A 14,435-nucleotide genomic window follows, 5' to 3' on the forward strand; every position below is an offset into this window, starting at 1 on the left:
TATAGAGCATGCCATCACACTGAAACATGGAGCAAATCCGATCAGCGTTCGCCCATACCGTTACCCCCAATCTCAGAAAGACGAGATTGAGAAGCTAGTGACAGATATGCTTCGAGCAGGTATAATACAAACCTCCATCGGTGCCTATTCTAGCCCTATTCTGTTGGTTAAGAAAAAAGATGGTAGTTGGCGATTTTGTGTAGATTACAGGGCCTTGAATAAGGACACCGTGCCTGATAAATTTCCCATACCCATGATTGATGAATTGTTGGATGAGCTGTGTGGTTCCACGATTTTCACCAAAATGGACTTGAAATCTGGGTATCACCAGATTAGAGTCAGAAGAGAGGATGTGCCTAAAACAGCCTTTCGTACCCATGAGGGTCATTACGAATTTCTCGTAATGCCCTTTGGGCTCACAAACGCCCCTGCAACTTTCCAGTCACTTATGAACGAAGTGTTTCGCCCTTTTTTGAGGAAGTTTGTCTTGGTTTTTTTCGATGATATCCTGGTATATAGTCCATGTGAGGAGTCTCATCAACACCATCTCAGGAAGGTTTTGGAAACGTTGGCTGCTCACCAATTGTATGCAAATTTTAAAAAGTGTGAAGTTGGGAGGACTCGGGTAGCTTATTTGGGGCATGTAATTTCAGCAAATGGGGTTGAAGTGGATGCTTCTAAGGTGCAAGCTATGGTGGAATGGCCTGTTCCTACCACCATTAAGGAATTGAGAGGATTCCTCGGGCTTACAGGGTATTATAGAAAGTTTATTCAAGGGTATGCGATGATTGCTCAACCTTTAACTAATCAGCTGCGCAAAGACTGCTTTGGATGGTCAGAACAAGCAACCTCTGCCTTTGAAGCCCTCAAGGCAGCCATGGTTACAGCCCCTATCCTAGCTGCTCCAAATTTTTCATTGCCTTTCATAGTGGAAACTGATGCTTCGGGGCACGGGTTAGGAGCTGTCCTTCTCCAAGACAACCACCCCATTGCTTTCTTCAGCAAAATCTTGGGTTTGAGAGCTAGAACGAAGCCAATATATGAAAAAGAACTCATGGCCATTGTGTTTGCGGTGGAGAAATGGCGACACTACTTGCTAGGAAGGCAATTTGTGGTAAGGACAGACCAACGCAGCCTTAAATACTTGCTTGAACAGAAAGAAGTAGGCCAAGTTTACCAAAAATGGGTAAGCAAACTCTTGGGGTATACCTTTGACATTCATTACAAGCCAGGGGCCACTAATAAAGTGGCAGATGCATTGTCTAGGCAGCATGGTGTTCTGTTAGAGTGTGCTGCTTTGGTCACTTCTTGCGGGGTTCAATGGCAATTTGTTCAGTCTTTTATTAAGCAAGACAAGACCATCCAGCAGCTCATTGCTCAAATACAAGCTGGGGATGTAGTTCCAAAAGGGTATACACTCGAAAATGGGGTGTTGAAGTACAAGAGCAGGGTGGTTATTCCCAAGCAAAGTGAACTCACCTCCAGGTTGCTTAAGGAATACCACGACTCACCAGTTGGGGGCCATGCCGGGGACTTCAAAACATATCAACAAATTGCGGGTGAGTGGTATTGGGTGGGAATGCGCAAGGATGTGACAACTTATGTTCAGCAATGTCACATTTGCCAACAAAACAAAGTATCCACCTTATCTCCCTTGGGGTTTCTGCAACCCCTTCCTATTCCTGAGCAAGTGTGGGAAGATGTTTCCATGGATTTTGTGGAGGGTCTTCCAAAATCTTTGGGGTGGAACACTATTCTGGTGGTTGTTGATAGATTGACCAAGTATGGTCATTTCATTCTTCTCAGGCATCCTTATAATGCTCAGTTGGTTGCTCAAGTTTTTGTTAAAGAGGTGGTGAGGTTACATGGTATGCCATCTTCTATAGTGTCCGATCGGGACAAAATTTTTCTCAGTATATTCTGGAAGGAACTGTTCAGATTACAGGGCACGAGTCTTCGGAGAAGTACAGCTTACCATCCGCAATCAGATGGGCAGACCGAAGTGGTCAACAAGGGAATTGAGTCCTATTTGCGTTGCTTTGTAAATGGGAAACCATCGAGTTGGGCTAGTTGGATACATTGGGCAGAATATTGGTATAATACGGCTTTTCATACAGCCACTCTATGCACTCCCTTCAAGGCTCTCTATGGAAGAGATCCTCCCCACTTGGTCAGATTCTCTTCCGGGGGCACTTCACTTTCTTCTTTGGAAGACTTACTTTTGGAGAGGGATGCGATCTTGGATGACTTGAAATACCACCTGGTGCAAGCTCAGGCTTACATGAAGCAATATGAGAATAAGTCTCGGAGAGATGGTGAGTTTCAAGTGGGGGACTTGGTCTATCTTAGGCTACAGCCTTACAGGCAGCTCACTGTGGCTAGGAGACAGTCTGACAAACTCTCTCCACGTTTTTATGGACCTTATGAAGTGTTGGAACGTGTGGGTAAGGTGGCATATCGTTTGCAGCTCCCTGATACAGCTAAGATTCATCCTGTTTTCCACATTTCTCAACTGAAAAAGGCCTTGGGACCAGGACAACTGCCTACTGTCTTGCCTACTCAACTCTCTGCTGATTTGGTGTTAGAGGTGGAACCAGAGGCTGTGCTTGGGGTGCGGAATTCTCAATCTGCTACTGAGGTTCTGATTAAGTGGAAGGGTTTACAGGACTTTGAGACTACTTGGGAAGACCATGATGAAATAGCTGCTCGTTTTCCTCAGTTCCACCTTGAGGACAAGGTGCTTTTTTGGGCAGGGGGTATTGCAAGAGATCAGCCTAAGCCTATGGTGCGTTTCACATATGCAAGGAGGAAGTTTAAGCAAGGGTCTGGCAGAGAAAGTGAGCTGGAATTCTGAAGCTAAAAGTTGTTACAGGGAGGGCAAATATGTCATTATGAGAATTAGTTTGTTAGTCCTTGTTTTGTGTGATAAGTTTGTTATTTCTGATTGTTAGTTATTTTTAGCTATTTAAGGGGAGTTTGTGTAGAGGGAATGTATCTAGAAATCAATTGTGGGAATCATTCCTTGGGAGAGCATCCTTTCCTCTCAAAAGAAAGGAGTTGTATTGAAGTTTCTCTGTCTTGCAATACAATCTATCGGTTTTGGCTAACATTTCTCTCTAATTGCTTGCTTGCTCTGTTTTTACTGATCTAATTCCTAGCACATTGTTGTGAAACCTTTCAGCACTCCTGCAGATTGTACCATATAACACAACCGAAAAGTACTGTTTCCTGTACTCATTGTACACAACTTGTGGATCATGATATAAAACTTTGTAACATGACTTGTATTAAAATTAAGGTCCCCTGCATGTCTGTACTACACATTAGCTGGTAAGTTGGGTGTTAAAAACATAGCACAAACATTTGATCATGATAAAAATTGTGTTGGTTGTTGTTGAAGGTGAGATTCTTCATATCTTATGCTCAACTTAAGTATAATTCCGCGATTAGATTGACATACACTACAATGTAGACCATTGAATATAACATCTGATTATATTTGTGCAGCATGATCTGAATCAATAATCTGATAATGTATTAATTAATTAGCTGGCAAATTTGGAAAGAAGAAACATTGTGAAGCATAACCTTAACTGTTTGTTTGTCGGATGAGATTCCTTATGTCTTCTTCTACCTAATCATATTTAGTTAGCCAAGTTAGGGAAGGAAGAGCAAGTCACAGAATAAAAACATTGCAGCATCTTGAGTGGTTCTTTGACCTTCAAACATCGAAAGCAACTACAAAAATGGCATCTCACCACACCCGTTCTTCTAGTTATCCCTCGAATTCTCACCCAATTGTTGATCAGTTGGAAGAACAATTGTGCAGATTAAGGTCATGTCAAGCTGCCTCGACTTCATCAGTCACCAGCAAACTTACTGGTTTTGAAGATTTATACAAGTGTGTTGATCAATTTCTGCAGCTGCCTCTGAATCAGAAAACAGTATGCCAAATTCAAAGCAAAATTTGGGTTGAGGAGGTGTTAAATGGATCTTTAAGGCTACTTGACATCTGTGCCACCTATCGAGATGTTCTAGTACAGTCTAAGGAACGGCTGAAAGACATACAATCAGTGCTACGAAGAAGGTGCAGTGATGAAGTTGACATTAACAATGAAGTTGTTGAATACCTTAAAACCCGAAAGACATCCAAAAAGATAATCAAGAAGTGCTTGAAAGATATCAAGGAAGTTGACAGAACTAATGAGACTAATGCCACCGAGAGCATGCTAAGAGAAGTGCAAGCATTGATAGTTGATGTCTTCAACTCCTTGTTGTCCTACATCAGTGGATTGCGGAATAGTAGCTGGTCTTTCTCAAAACTTGTCAGCCAAAGATCCGAGAAGGAAACAGAAGCATCCATCAGTGAATTTGAAGCTGTTGATGCTACTCTAGAGTTGATGATTAGCCAAAAAAAGAAATTAAATGTTGATATGTCACAAATAGTGAAATTAGAGTATGAAGTTCAAGAAATCGACGAAGTGTTAGAATGCTTATACAGGCATCTGATTAGGTACAGAGCAACTCTTCTCAATGTTCTTAGTAACTAGTACAGATATTAATTCCTGTACACACATTTTGTTAGGTGAAAAAACATTCTAGCTATACACAAATAAATACTAGTATTATACAATTTTATCCAATTTGTGTTCCATTTTATTCTTATTTGAATTTATACCATCATACATTACAATATGCCTGATATGTAACACTAGTCAATACTTCAAATCAAAGGAAATTAACTGAGAGAGTTTAAAATACACCAAACTTTCTAGTTTATGTTACAAGTCATTCTGTTTTTGAATTACATCACATTGTGAAAGAAATGTCTGTTAGCTTGAACACAATGTGTTCAAGATAAATTTGACTGATTATATTATGTGTACTTTCTTGATAAAAATTGAACAAAATAAGACGGATTTTTTCCATTACAGAGTGTACTGGGACGAATGATGGACTAATCCTGTTACAGTTCGATTTGTCGAGATGAACATAGCATGGACTATCTGATACAGTCAAGAAATTGCCTACTACTTTCAAGGATCATTCAGGCAGGTCTCAGTTTATATCTACATAATAAAAAGCCTTGCAGGATCTTATTAACAACAGTAATCAAAATCTTATTCTATTATCTATTTCCTGTATCTATGTAATTTCCTCCTAGGCACCTGATTTCAATGCTACTCGTGTGCATCGTTGGCAAATTATTGAGCACTCCTGCAGTACATTATATATATACTAGCTTAGAGATGAGTACTTGTCATAGCCACTCGTGCATAGCGCATTATTAGGATCATGATACAAGACTTCGTAGCAAAATATTACTATAAAAAAATAAGATCATCAAAAGATCATATTCACTATAATAAGGGAATACTCAAGATTCAGAAATCACATTAGCTGTTTAGCTTGGTGCTATTAAGCACAGAACAAACATTGGAAAGAAGCTATTGCAGGTATTGTCTGGTTGTTGTATAGCAGAAAATCCTTCTTTTCTTTAATTCGCCTTAACTGATATGTAATTTTAACAAATTATTTAATCATCGATTGATTCATTAGTAACGAAAGAAGCGACAATGTGAAACAAGCCCAACGAAGACCATGTTATTAGACAGTGTTTCGTTTAATTTTTTGATGCCTTATGTCTTCTGTTACCTTGGTATAAATAGAGGTAGAAGAATGAGTTATTCATCAAATCAAAACTTCTATCTTACAACTCTAAGCCTCTTAACAAAACTAAAAAAGAATATTTAAAATGGCTTCTATCCATACTCGATCATTCAGTTTCCCCTCAAACTCTCACCCCGTTTCAGAACAATTGGATCAACAATTGAACAGATTGAGATCATCTCAAGCTGCTTCTACTTCATCCTTGACCGCCAAACTTAGTGGTCTAAATGATTTATACAAGTGTGTTGAAGAGTTTCTTCAACTGCCCCAAAATCAGAAAACCGTATCTCAATCTCAACAAGTGTTGGATGGATCTCTAAGACTCGACATTTGTTCCACATCTCGGGATGTCTTGGCAATGACAAAAGAAAGCATCCAAGACATTCAATCAGTTCTTCGAAGAAGGTGTAGTGGTGAACTTGATATTACCAATGAAGTCGCTGCATATCTGAAAACAAGAAGAGCTTCCAAGAAGACAATCAAGAAGTGCTTGAAAGATATCAATGCAGTTGAACCCGTTGCCATTGAGAGCATGCTCAAGGATGTGCAAGCGTTGACTGCTGAAGTCTTTTAACTCCTTGTTGTCTTACATCGGTGGATCACAGAAGAGTAGCTGGTCTTTCTTTAGCCAAAGATCTGAGAAGAAAGCAGCAACATCCTTTGATGCTGTTGATGCTCTTCTTGAGAAGAAAGTCAATGTTGACATGTCACAACTAGTAAATTTAGAGTCAGAAATTCAAGAAATTGACGAAGTTTTGGAATCATTGTTTAGGCATTTGGTGAAGACAAGATCAACTCTTCTCAATGTCCTTAGCAACTAGAATAGAAATTTGTCCTTGTACAAAAATTTTTGATACGTGAATATACATACAAATGAATATACTATACATACAATTATCTCGAATTTTCGTTGTGTTCTTCAAGCTCATACTTTCAATCATGCCTTAGAGATGCTTAAATACTTGAAATGAAGGGTAAAATAAAATTAAAATGACTGATAGTATGAGACATCATATCATACATGATTCATTACAGTTAACAAAAAACAGTAAATATTGTTTTAGTTAAAAATTTAAGAAATTCTCTGTTTTCTAAGACAAATTAGAGGAAAAGATGAGCCTTTTCTGGATAAAAAAAATTAACATAAGATAAATTCTTCATTAAGATTATTATGAAAATTTAACTAAGGTTGATTATCAGAATGATTCCATTTGCAGGGAAGCGTTGAATTGTATCGCGAATTAATTGCTAAGTAGCTGTACGATTCCAATTGTCTGCAGTGCTTCAGAAATCAGTATTATATTGTATTGTATAAGGGCGTGTATGACAGTCATTAAAAATGCAGGTTCTTGTTGTATATAGACAATATAGTCAGGTACTTACCTACAAATTTGGATCATGTACACAACTTCATTATTGTTGTTTATTAATATTTTTGAGGCTCCTATCCTCGCAATTTCATTCATTTGTATTAAAAAAACAGAATATGTGATTTGTTAAGTAGCCAGCTGATAGAATGTGTCATTTCTACTCGTGCGTAGCATTTGCTTAGGATCATGATGGACATGCAGGGAGCAGCATAAGACATTGAATATTTTGTGAATATAAGTACATAATTTTATATAGATTGTTAATAGGCACCATGAAAGAGTACTCCTGCAGTACATTATACTAGAGATGAGTACTTGTTTTTGCCACTCGTGTATAGCGCATTAGTAGGATCATGTACAAAATTTTGTACTTTGTAACAGAGTATTACTATAAAAAATAAGGTTCATGATCATATTCACTGTAATAAGGGTATACACGCGATACAGAAATCATATTAGAAACATATAACAAACATTTGTAAGGAGCTATTTTAAACTAAGACATCATCTATTCATCTTGCAGACAATGTCTGGTGGTTGTATAACAAATAATCCTTCATTTCTTTTATCTGCCTTAATGGAGTATGTGGTATCAACAAATTATTTAATCATCGATTGATTGATTAGTAGGCGAAAGAAGAGACAATGTTAAACAACCCAAAGGAAGGACATGTTATCTCTGTGAGTCTCATTTATTTTTTGATTCCTTTTGTCTTCTCTTGCTTTGGTATAAATAGAGCCAAAGAAATGAGTAAATCATCAAATCAAAACTTCTATCTTTCAACTCTTAGCCTTAAAACAAACTTTAAAGAACATAAAATGGCTTCTTACCACACTCGATCTTTCAGTTTCCCTTCAAACTCTCACCCCGTTTCTGAGCAGTTGGATCAACAATTGAACAGGTTGAGATCATCTCAAGCTGCTTCTACTTCATCCCTTTCAAGCAAACTTAGCGGTCTAAATGACTTATACAAGTGTGTTGAAGAGTTCCTTCAACTGCCTCAAAATCAGAAAACCGTATCTCAATCTCAACAAGTGTTAGATGGATCTCTAAGACTCCTTGACATTTGCTCCACATCTCGGGATGTCTTGGCCTTGACAAAGGAAAGCATCCAAGACATTCAATCAGTTCTTCGAAGAAGGTGTAGTGGTGAACTTGACATTACCAAGGAAGTCGCCTCATACCTTAAAACAAGAAAGTCATCCAAGAAGACAATCAAGAAGTGCTTGAAAGATATCAATGCAGTTGACAAAACTAACGAGTCCATTGCCATCGAAAGCATGCTCAAGGATGTGCAAGCATTGACAGCTGAAATCTTTAACTCCATGTTATCATACATCGGCGGATCACAGAAAAGTAGCTGGTCTTTCTCAAAACTTGTTGGACAAAAATCTGAGAAGGAAGCAGCAACATCTTTTGACGCTGTTGATGCTATTCTTGTGAAGAAAATGAATGTTGATATGTCACAACTAGTAAATTTAGAGTCAGAAATTCAAGAAATCGACGAAGTTTTGGAATCATTGTTTAGGCATTTGGTGAAGACTAGATCAACTCTTCTCAATGTCCTTAGTTATTAGATAGAACAGAAATTTTTCCTGTACAAAAATTTTGATACTTGAACATACAATACAAATGAATATACATGATACTGATACAATTATCTCAAATTTTTGTTTTATCAATCAAATTTATACTTACAATTATACATTAATCATGCATCATACAAAATATGAGATACAAGATTCACTCCAATCCACAAACAGAAAGCTGTAAATTTAATTTGTTATGTCTTGTTAATTATTTAAGAAATTCTCTGTTTTCTAAAAACACTAAATGAAAATAAAAGTCTTTCTTAAGAAAAAAATATATAAAAATTGAATTAAAAAAAAAAACTATAAATACTCTTCATTAAGATGATTAAAAGTATATAACTAAGGTGGATTATCAGAATGACTCCATGTGAAGGTAAGCTGTAAGATTCCAATTGTCTGTAGGAGCTTCAACAAACTCAGTATTATTGTAACAAGAGCGTGTATGTATGACAGTCGAAGTATTATTTAGGAGCTCGCCTACAAATTTGGATCATGTACACGAGTTCATTAACATTTTTAAGGCTCCTTTCCTTGCAATTATGTTCAACATATTCGTTTAAAATTGACAGAAAATGCAAATCATTAATTGATTTGTTAGCTAGCTTGCTGATAAAATGTGTCATTTCTACTCGTTCATAGCAGTTGCTTAGGATCATGATGGACATACAGGGAGCAGAATATGACAGTAAATATTGTGAGGATAGCTAGATGATTTTTAATTTGATTGGTAGTTCAAGTCATTTATAATATACGAAGTATATACTAGTACGAAGTACTTATGTATGTTATTCGAACTCTTTATTTCTCCTATATATTTAATTAATAATCACGCCGAATCTTTAACACATAGACATAGTCACACGGAAATACAATCAAAATCATGAAGAATTTTCACATGATAATTTAATTGAACACTTGAACACAAGTCACAAGACCCATGTCGAACATGGATTATCAAGTTCGAGTAACATAGTTAATAACATTGTTGACACTGAGAGTAGATGTTAGCTATTGATTTAGAAATTAGAGGTGGGTAGTTAGAAAATTTAAAATAGCTACTCGTATTTCATTTGAATGTTAATACAAATTAAATACAAGCATCTAAATTGCAAAACCTTATTTTCTCAAAAAACAAAACCTAAAAGATAAATTTGGTAGCTTTGTGTCAAAAGTCTACAAAAATGATTGAAAAACCAATGTGTTAACATTCTCCTTAGTTATAGTAACTAAAGCCGTTTAAGGGAGGACTCAAGTTCAAGCCTCATTGTATGCAGAAATTCTTATTAGGAGACTCACCTATCATAAACCAGGTGTGCGATCCGGATTGGATTTAGATATACTTGGAACTAAGCTTTAATCAACCGAATGGGCATCCTAAAAAATAATTCCCCTCAGCTAATCTCTGTTATAAAGAAGTTCGTTTATCATGAAGTGGTTTTCTAATAAACCCCGATTTTTACCTATTTTTACCGCAAAAGTTAGAGTTATATATAATTGAGAGTACTAATGTTTGGGGAAAGTTGCAAAGAGAGTACTCAAGTTTAAATTTGTGCGAAAAGGGTACTGAACCCACAATAGGAGGTTAAAATACCGGTGGCAATTGCCTGTAACCGGTTTACCCCTATTTCGAATAAAAAAAAAAAACTGATTTGTCTAATCAGCTGTACTTTGAGAAACAACATATTTTCAACATTATTCTCATAATCAATCAACAAAATAAAAAATTATTAAGGGTAAAAAATGCCAAAAATCAAATCAATCGAACACAAACGACGAAATCTAAACCTATGCCGCCACGACCCTTGCCGCTATTACTCATTAGCCACCGCTACGACGCTACCCAACCTTGGTCGACGCCTTCCTTCTCGCCACAAAGCTTTTGTCGCCGGCTTTTATACTCAGGAACACCAATTATAAATCGTTAACCCAAATCCAAAAACATCACATTTGACAGTGAAAATACTACCAATAATGCAGCCCAATTTCCATTTTGCTCACCTTAATCAACAATGCCATTTTAATCAAAATTTAGGGATTTCACTTTCCCCACCCAATTTGTCCTCTATTCTTAAATAAAACCACCACTAAGATGAAAATACCCCTACCATTGTTGAGAATGATGACTTTGCGAGACAATGAGTTGCTGGAAGAGGGCTTTAGAGGGGAAGTGTGTGGAGTAGATGTTATGGATAGGAAGAGAGAGAATTTGGAGTTTTGGTGTGAATGGTGTTTGTCTTTGGAGTTGACGGTGAGGAGGTGTTGGTGGAAGTTTGGTGTTTGTTTTTAGTGAAGTGGTTAACATGTGAAGAGAGGAGAGAGAAGATGAATTAGAAAAGTTGTGAGGACAAACATTAGTACCCTCATAAATGTCAGAATTTTATTTTTCATTTTTTTTTTGTTTGGTTAACTTGTTACAATAGATTAATTTTGTGGTGAGTACTTTACCTGCAACTTTTGAAACTTTAGTACCTTCACTGCAACTTTTCCTAAACTTTAGTACCTTCAATTGTATATACGGAGTAACTCGCAAAAGTTACTTTTGGCCCCTGTTTTTTTTTATCCGGCTCGTGTTTACCAAGCACGCAAATTATCACCTCCAACCTCCTGTCCTCTACCCTGGCTAGCTTAGTTCATCAATTAATAGCCACCCTGAACTCCACCGCTTTACCGCCAACTCCACCATCGTCTTATAGACATTGCCCCCTCCAAAATCACACAATTCGACGTCATTCCAATTTTCAAACTCTCCAATTTGCAGCTCTCACATGACTGTCATATCCTCAAAGAAATCTGCACTTGCAATGGCAAAGGTTGAGATTTTAATACATTCGTTTAGTTCAAGGTGGATGTGCTAATCCCAATGACTATAAGCTGTAATTCTGCGTTTTGTGATTGCCCAGAAGGTGTTTGATGAAATGCCAAAATGAAATAGTTGCATTATTGCTTGGATGCTTTGATACATTGTTAGACCGTTGTCGCCGTGCTTCGTACTCTATCTCTGATACATTCTTTCACCTGGGTTCAAGGTGGATCGTGGATGTACGCTTGCCAATAACTGGGATTGAAATGTTTGAGATTCTGGGGTTGCCCAGAAGATGTTCGATGAAATGCCTAAATAAAATAATATTTGCTTTATTGCTTGGAATGCTTTGATACGTTGTTTGGCCACTTGATGTAGGCAGCTTTCCTGATGATGTTGCCTTGCTTTGTGTTCTTTCTCTGCGTCCACTCGAACGAGGGCTTGGATGAAGGGATGAATTCTAGTTCTAAACTAAGGATCATAAGTTGGACATATATAAAGATTATTGCGGGGTGTAATGTAGTGATTGGTTTATTTGGACAAGATGGGTTCATTGCCGAATAGAGCGCAATGTGTTTGGCAATGTTGGGTGCAAGAAGAGTATTATTCCGGGGAACACGGATGGTTATGGAATTTGCAGCGAATGAGCGCGAGCATGGCAGCAAATGGCATTTCTTGGAGCACTCTCTGCGGCATATATAATACTTGAGGTAAGTACTAATCCTTTCCACTCGTGTTTAGCGCGTTTTAAGGGTCATGATGTTTAATTTTATAGCAGAGTATTGTATGCTAAAACTTAGCTAATCACCACATGTATTCACTTAAACGAGGGGATACAGAAAGAAAATGCATCAGATGTTGGGAGTTAACACACATTAGACAGGTATTGAATTAAAATAAGACCAATCTTGCAGATTTTGTATTGGTTGTTGTAGAACAATGGATCCTTCATATCTATTCTTTAATTGATATGGAGTATATTTATATTAGTAGAAAGTCCACCATTGATCGACTCGTTGCCTCGTTGGTTGGCCAGCTGAGAAGAGACAATGTGAAACAACCCCAAGGAATACAATGTTCTCTCTCCGAGTATTACTTAATTTTTTGATTCCTTTTGTCTTCTGTTTCTTTGGTATAAATAGAGCCAAAAGAATGAGAAGATCAACAACTCAAAACTTCTATCTTACAACAATAAGCCTCTTAACAAACTTTAAAACAATACTAAAATGGCTTCCATCCATACTCGATCTTTCAGTTTCCCCTCAAACTCTCACCCCGTTTCTGAGCAATTGGATCAACAATTGAACAGGTTGAGATCATCTCAAGCTGCTTCTACTTCATCCTTGTCCAGCAAACTTAGTGGCCTTAATGATTTATACAAGTGTGTTGAAGAGTTTCTTCAACTACCACAAAATCAGATAACCGTATCCCAATCTAAACAAGTATTGGATGGATCTCTAAGACTCATTGACATTTGCTCAACATCTCGAGATGTCTTGGCAGTGTCAAAGGAACAGATCCAAAGCATTCAATCAGTTCTTCGAAGAAGGTGCAGCGGTGAACTTGACATCACCAATGAAGTCGCTGAATACCTAAAAACCAGAAGAGCTTCCAAGAAGACAATCAAGAAGTGCTTGAAAGACATTAATGCAGTTGAGCCCGTTGCCATTGAGAGCATGCTCAAGGATGTGCAAGCATTGACTGCTGAAATCTTTAACTCCTTGTTATCTTACATCGGTGGATCACAGAAGAGTAGCTGGTCTTTCTTTAGCCAAAGATCTGAGAAGAAAGCAGCAACATCCTTTGATGCTGTTGATGCTCTTCTTGTAAAGAAAGTAAATGTTGATATGTCACAACTAGTAAATTTAGAGTCAGAAATTCAAGAAATTGACGAAGTTTTGGAATCATTGTTTAGGCATTTGGTGAAGACCAGATCAACTCTTCTCAATGTCCTTAGCAACTAGAATAGAAATTCATCCTTGTACAAAAAATTTTTGATACGTGAATATACATACAAATGAATATACTATACATACAATTTCTCTAATTATATTTGTGTTCTTCAAATTTATGCTTTCAATCATTTTTTTTAATCGTACCAAAGTTACTAGACTCTTGAAGCCTGAAAAACAGATGGTAAAAATAAAATTCAACAGCATAAGTTATATGATTACAAAAGTCAATTAAATTACTTTAATTATACTCTGTAAGTAATTCTCTGTTTCTAAAGTGAAATCCAAAGGTAAATAAAGTTTCTCTTTGAAGAAATATTAATAAAAATGAAATAATAAATCCAATTATTTTCCAATAAAAGAGATTATAATTAATTGAAGGTTGTTTAATATCAGAATGGCTCCATGTGAAGATACGCGTTGAATTGGCTAATGAATGCATAGCTTGTTAGCTGTTAATATTCCATATGTCTGCTGGAGAGTTTCAGAATATATTATAGTAAGGGTGTGCATGAATGCATGAAATTGCGTGGTCTCCTACAGTCAGGCACTCTCCTTTATTCTTGGTTCATTTCCACTCGTGCGTAGCTGTTGCTTAGGATCATGTTGGATGTACAGGGTGCAGGATATGGCATTATATGTTATATCAATATATAGATGTACAATCCAAAATCAATAGTCAATCCAAGCATTATTCGTGTTATAAATTAGCTGGCACGTTGAGTAGGAAGAGAAAATATGAAACATAACCATGGAAGCCCTTACAGATTAATAAAATCTTGTTATCTTTCACTTATTATAAGATTCTATCTGTTTCTCTATTTTGTAGCTTTTGTTTGCAGGAACAGTAGGTAATAGGATGAACTGTAGCCATTTTGCAATCCAAAACAAGGATGTTAACAATTAACATGGTAGTACTAAACACTTACCCTCGCTCCCTTACCACCCCTCATTTGTTCAGTAAGTCGAAAGACGATGTTTAGTTCTAGTTTAGAGGGTAATTCTATTAAGTTGCATGAGTCCCAAATGACACTAATTTTCACTAATTAA

The 14,435-nt window shown here is 37.0% G+C and overlaps 4 protein-coding genes across 4 annotated transcripts; all 4 read left to right on the top strand.

Moving 5' to 3' along the window:
• The first annotated feature begins 3,746 nt into the window (after nt 1–3,746).
• Nucleotides 3,747–4,550, top strand: LOC145604387 (uncharacterized). Its single transcript, XM_081660296.1, has one exon. It carries the CDS (start codon nt 3,747–3,749, stop codon nt 4,548–4,550), a length of 804 nt encoding a protein of 267 aa, XP_081516422.1.
• Nucleotides 4,551–5,755: 1,205 nt separating this feature from the next.
• Nucleotides 5,756–6,491, top strand: LOC145604389 (uncharacterized). The gene is made up of 2 exons (XM_081660297.1): nt 5,756–6,214; nt 6,276–6,491. Exons 1-2 carry the CDS (start codon nt 5,756–5,758, stop codon nt 6,489–6,491), a joined length of 675 nt encoding a protein of 224 aa, XP_081516423.1.
• A 1,368-nt stretch (nt 6,492–7,859) lies between these two features.
• LOC145604390 (uncharacterized) lies at nt 7,860–8,618 on the top strand. Its single transcript, XM_081660298.1, has one exon. The coding sequence runs from the start codon at nt 7,860–7,862 to the stop codon at nt 8,616–8,618; it is 759 nt and encodes a 252-aa protein (XP_081516424.1).
• A 4,041-nt stretch (nt 8,619–12,659) lies between these two features.
• LOC145604391 (uncharacterized) lies at nt 12,660–13,397 on the top strand. The gene has a single exon (XM_081660299.1). It carries the CDS (start codon nt 12,660–12,662, stop codon nt 13,395–13,397), a length of 738 nt encoding a protein of 245 aa, XP_081516425.1.
• Nucleotides 13,398–14,435: the final 1,038 nt, after the last annotated feature.

The sequence above is a fragment of the Chenopodium album genome, chromosome 22, assembly GCF_948465745.1.
Source record: "Chenopodium album chromosome 22, dcCheAlbu1.1, whole genome shotgun sequence".
Classification (NCBI taxonomy): domain Eukaryota; kingdom Viridiplantae; phylum Streptophyta; class Magnoliopsida; order Caryophyllales; family Amaranthaceae; genus Chenopodium; species Chenopodium album.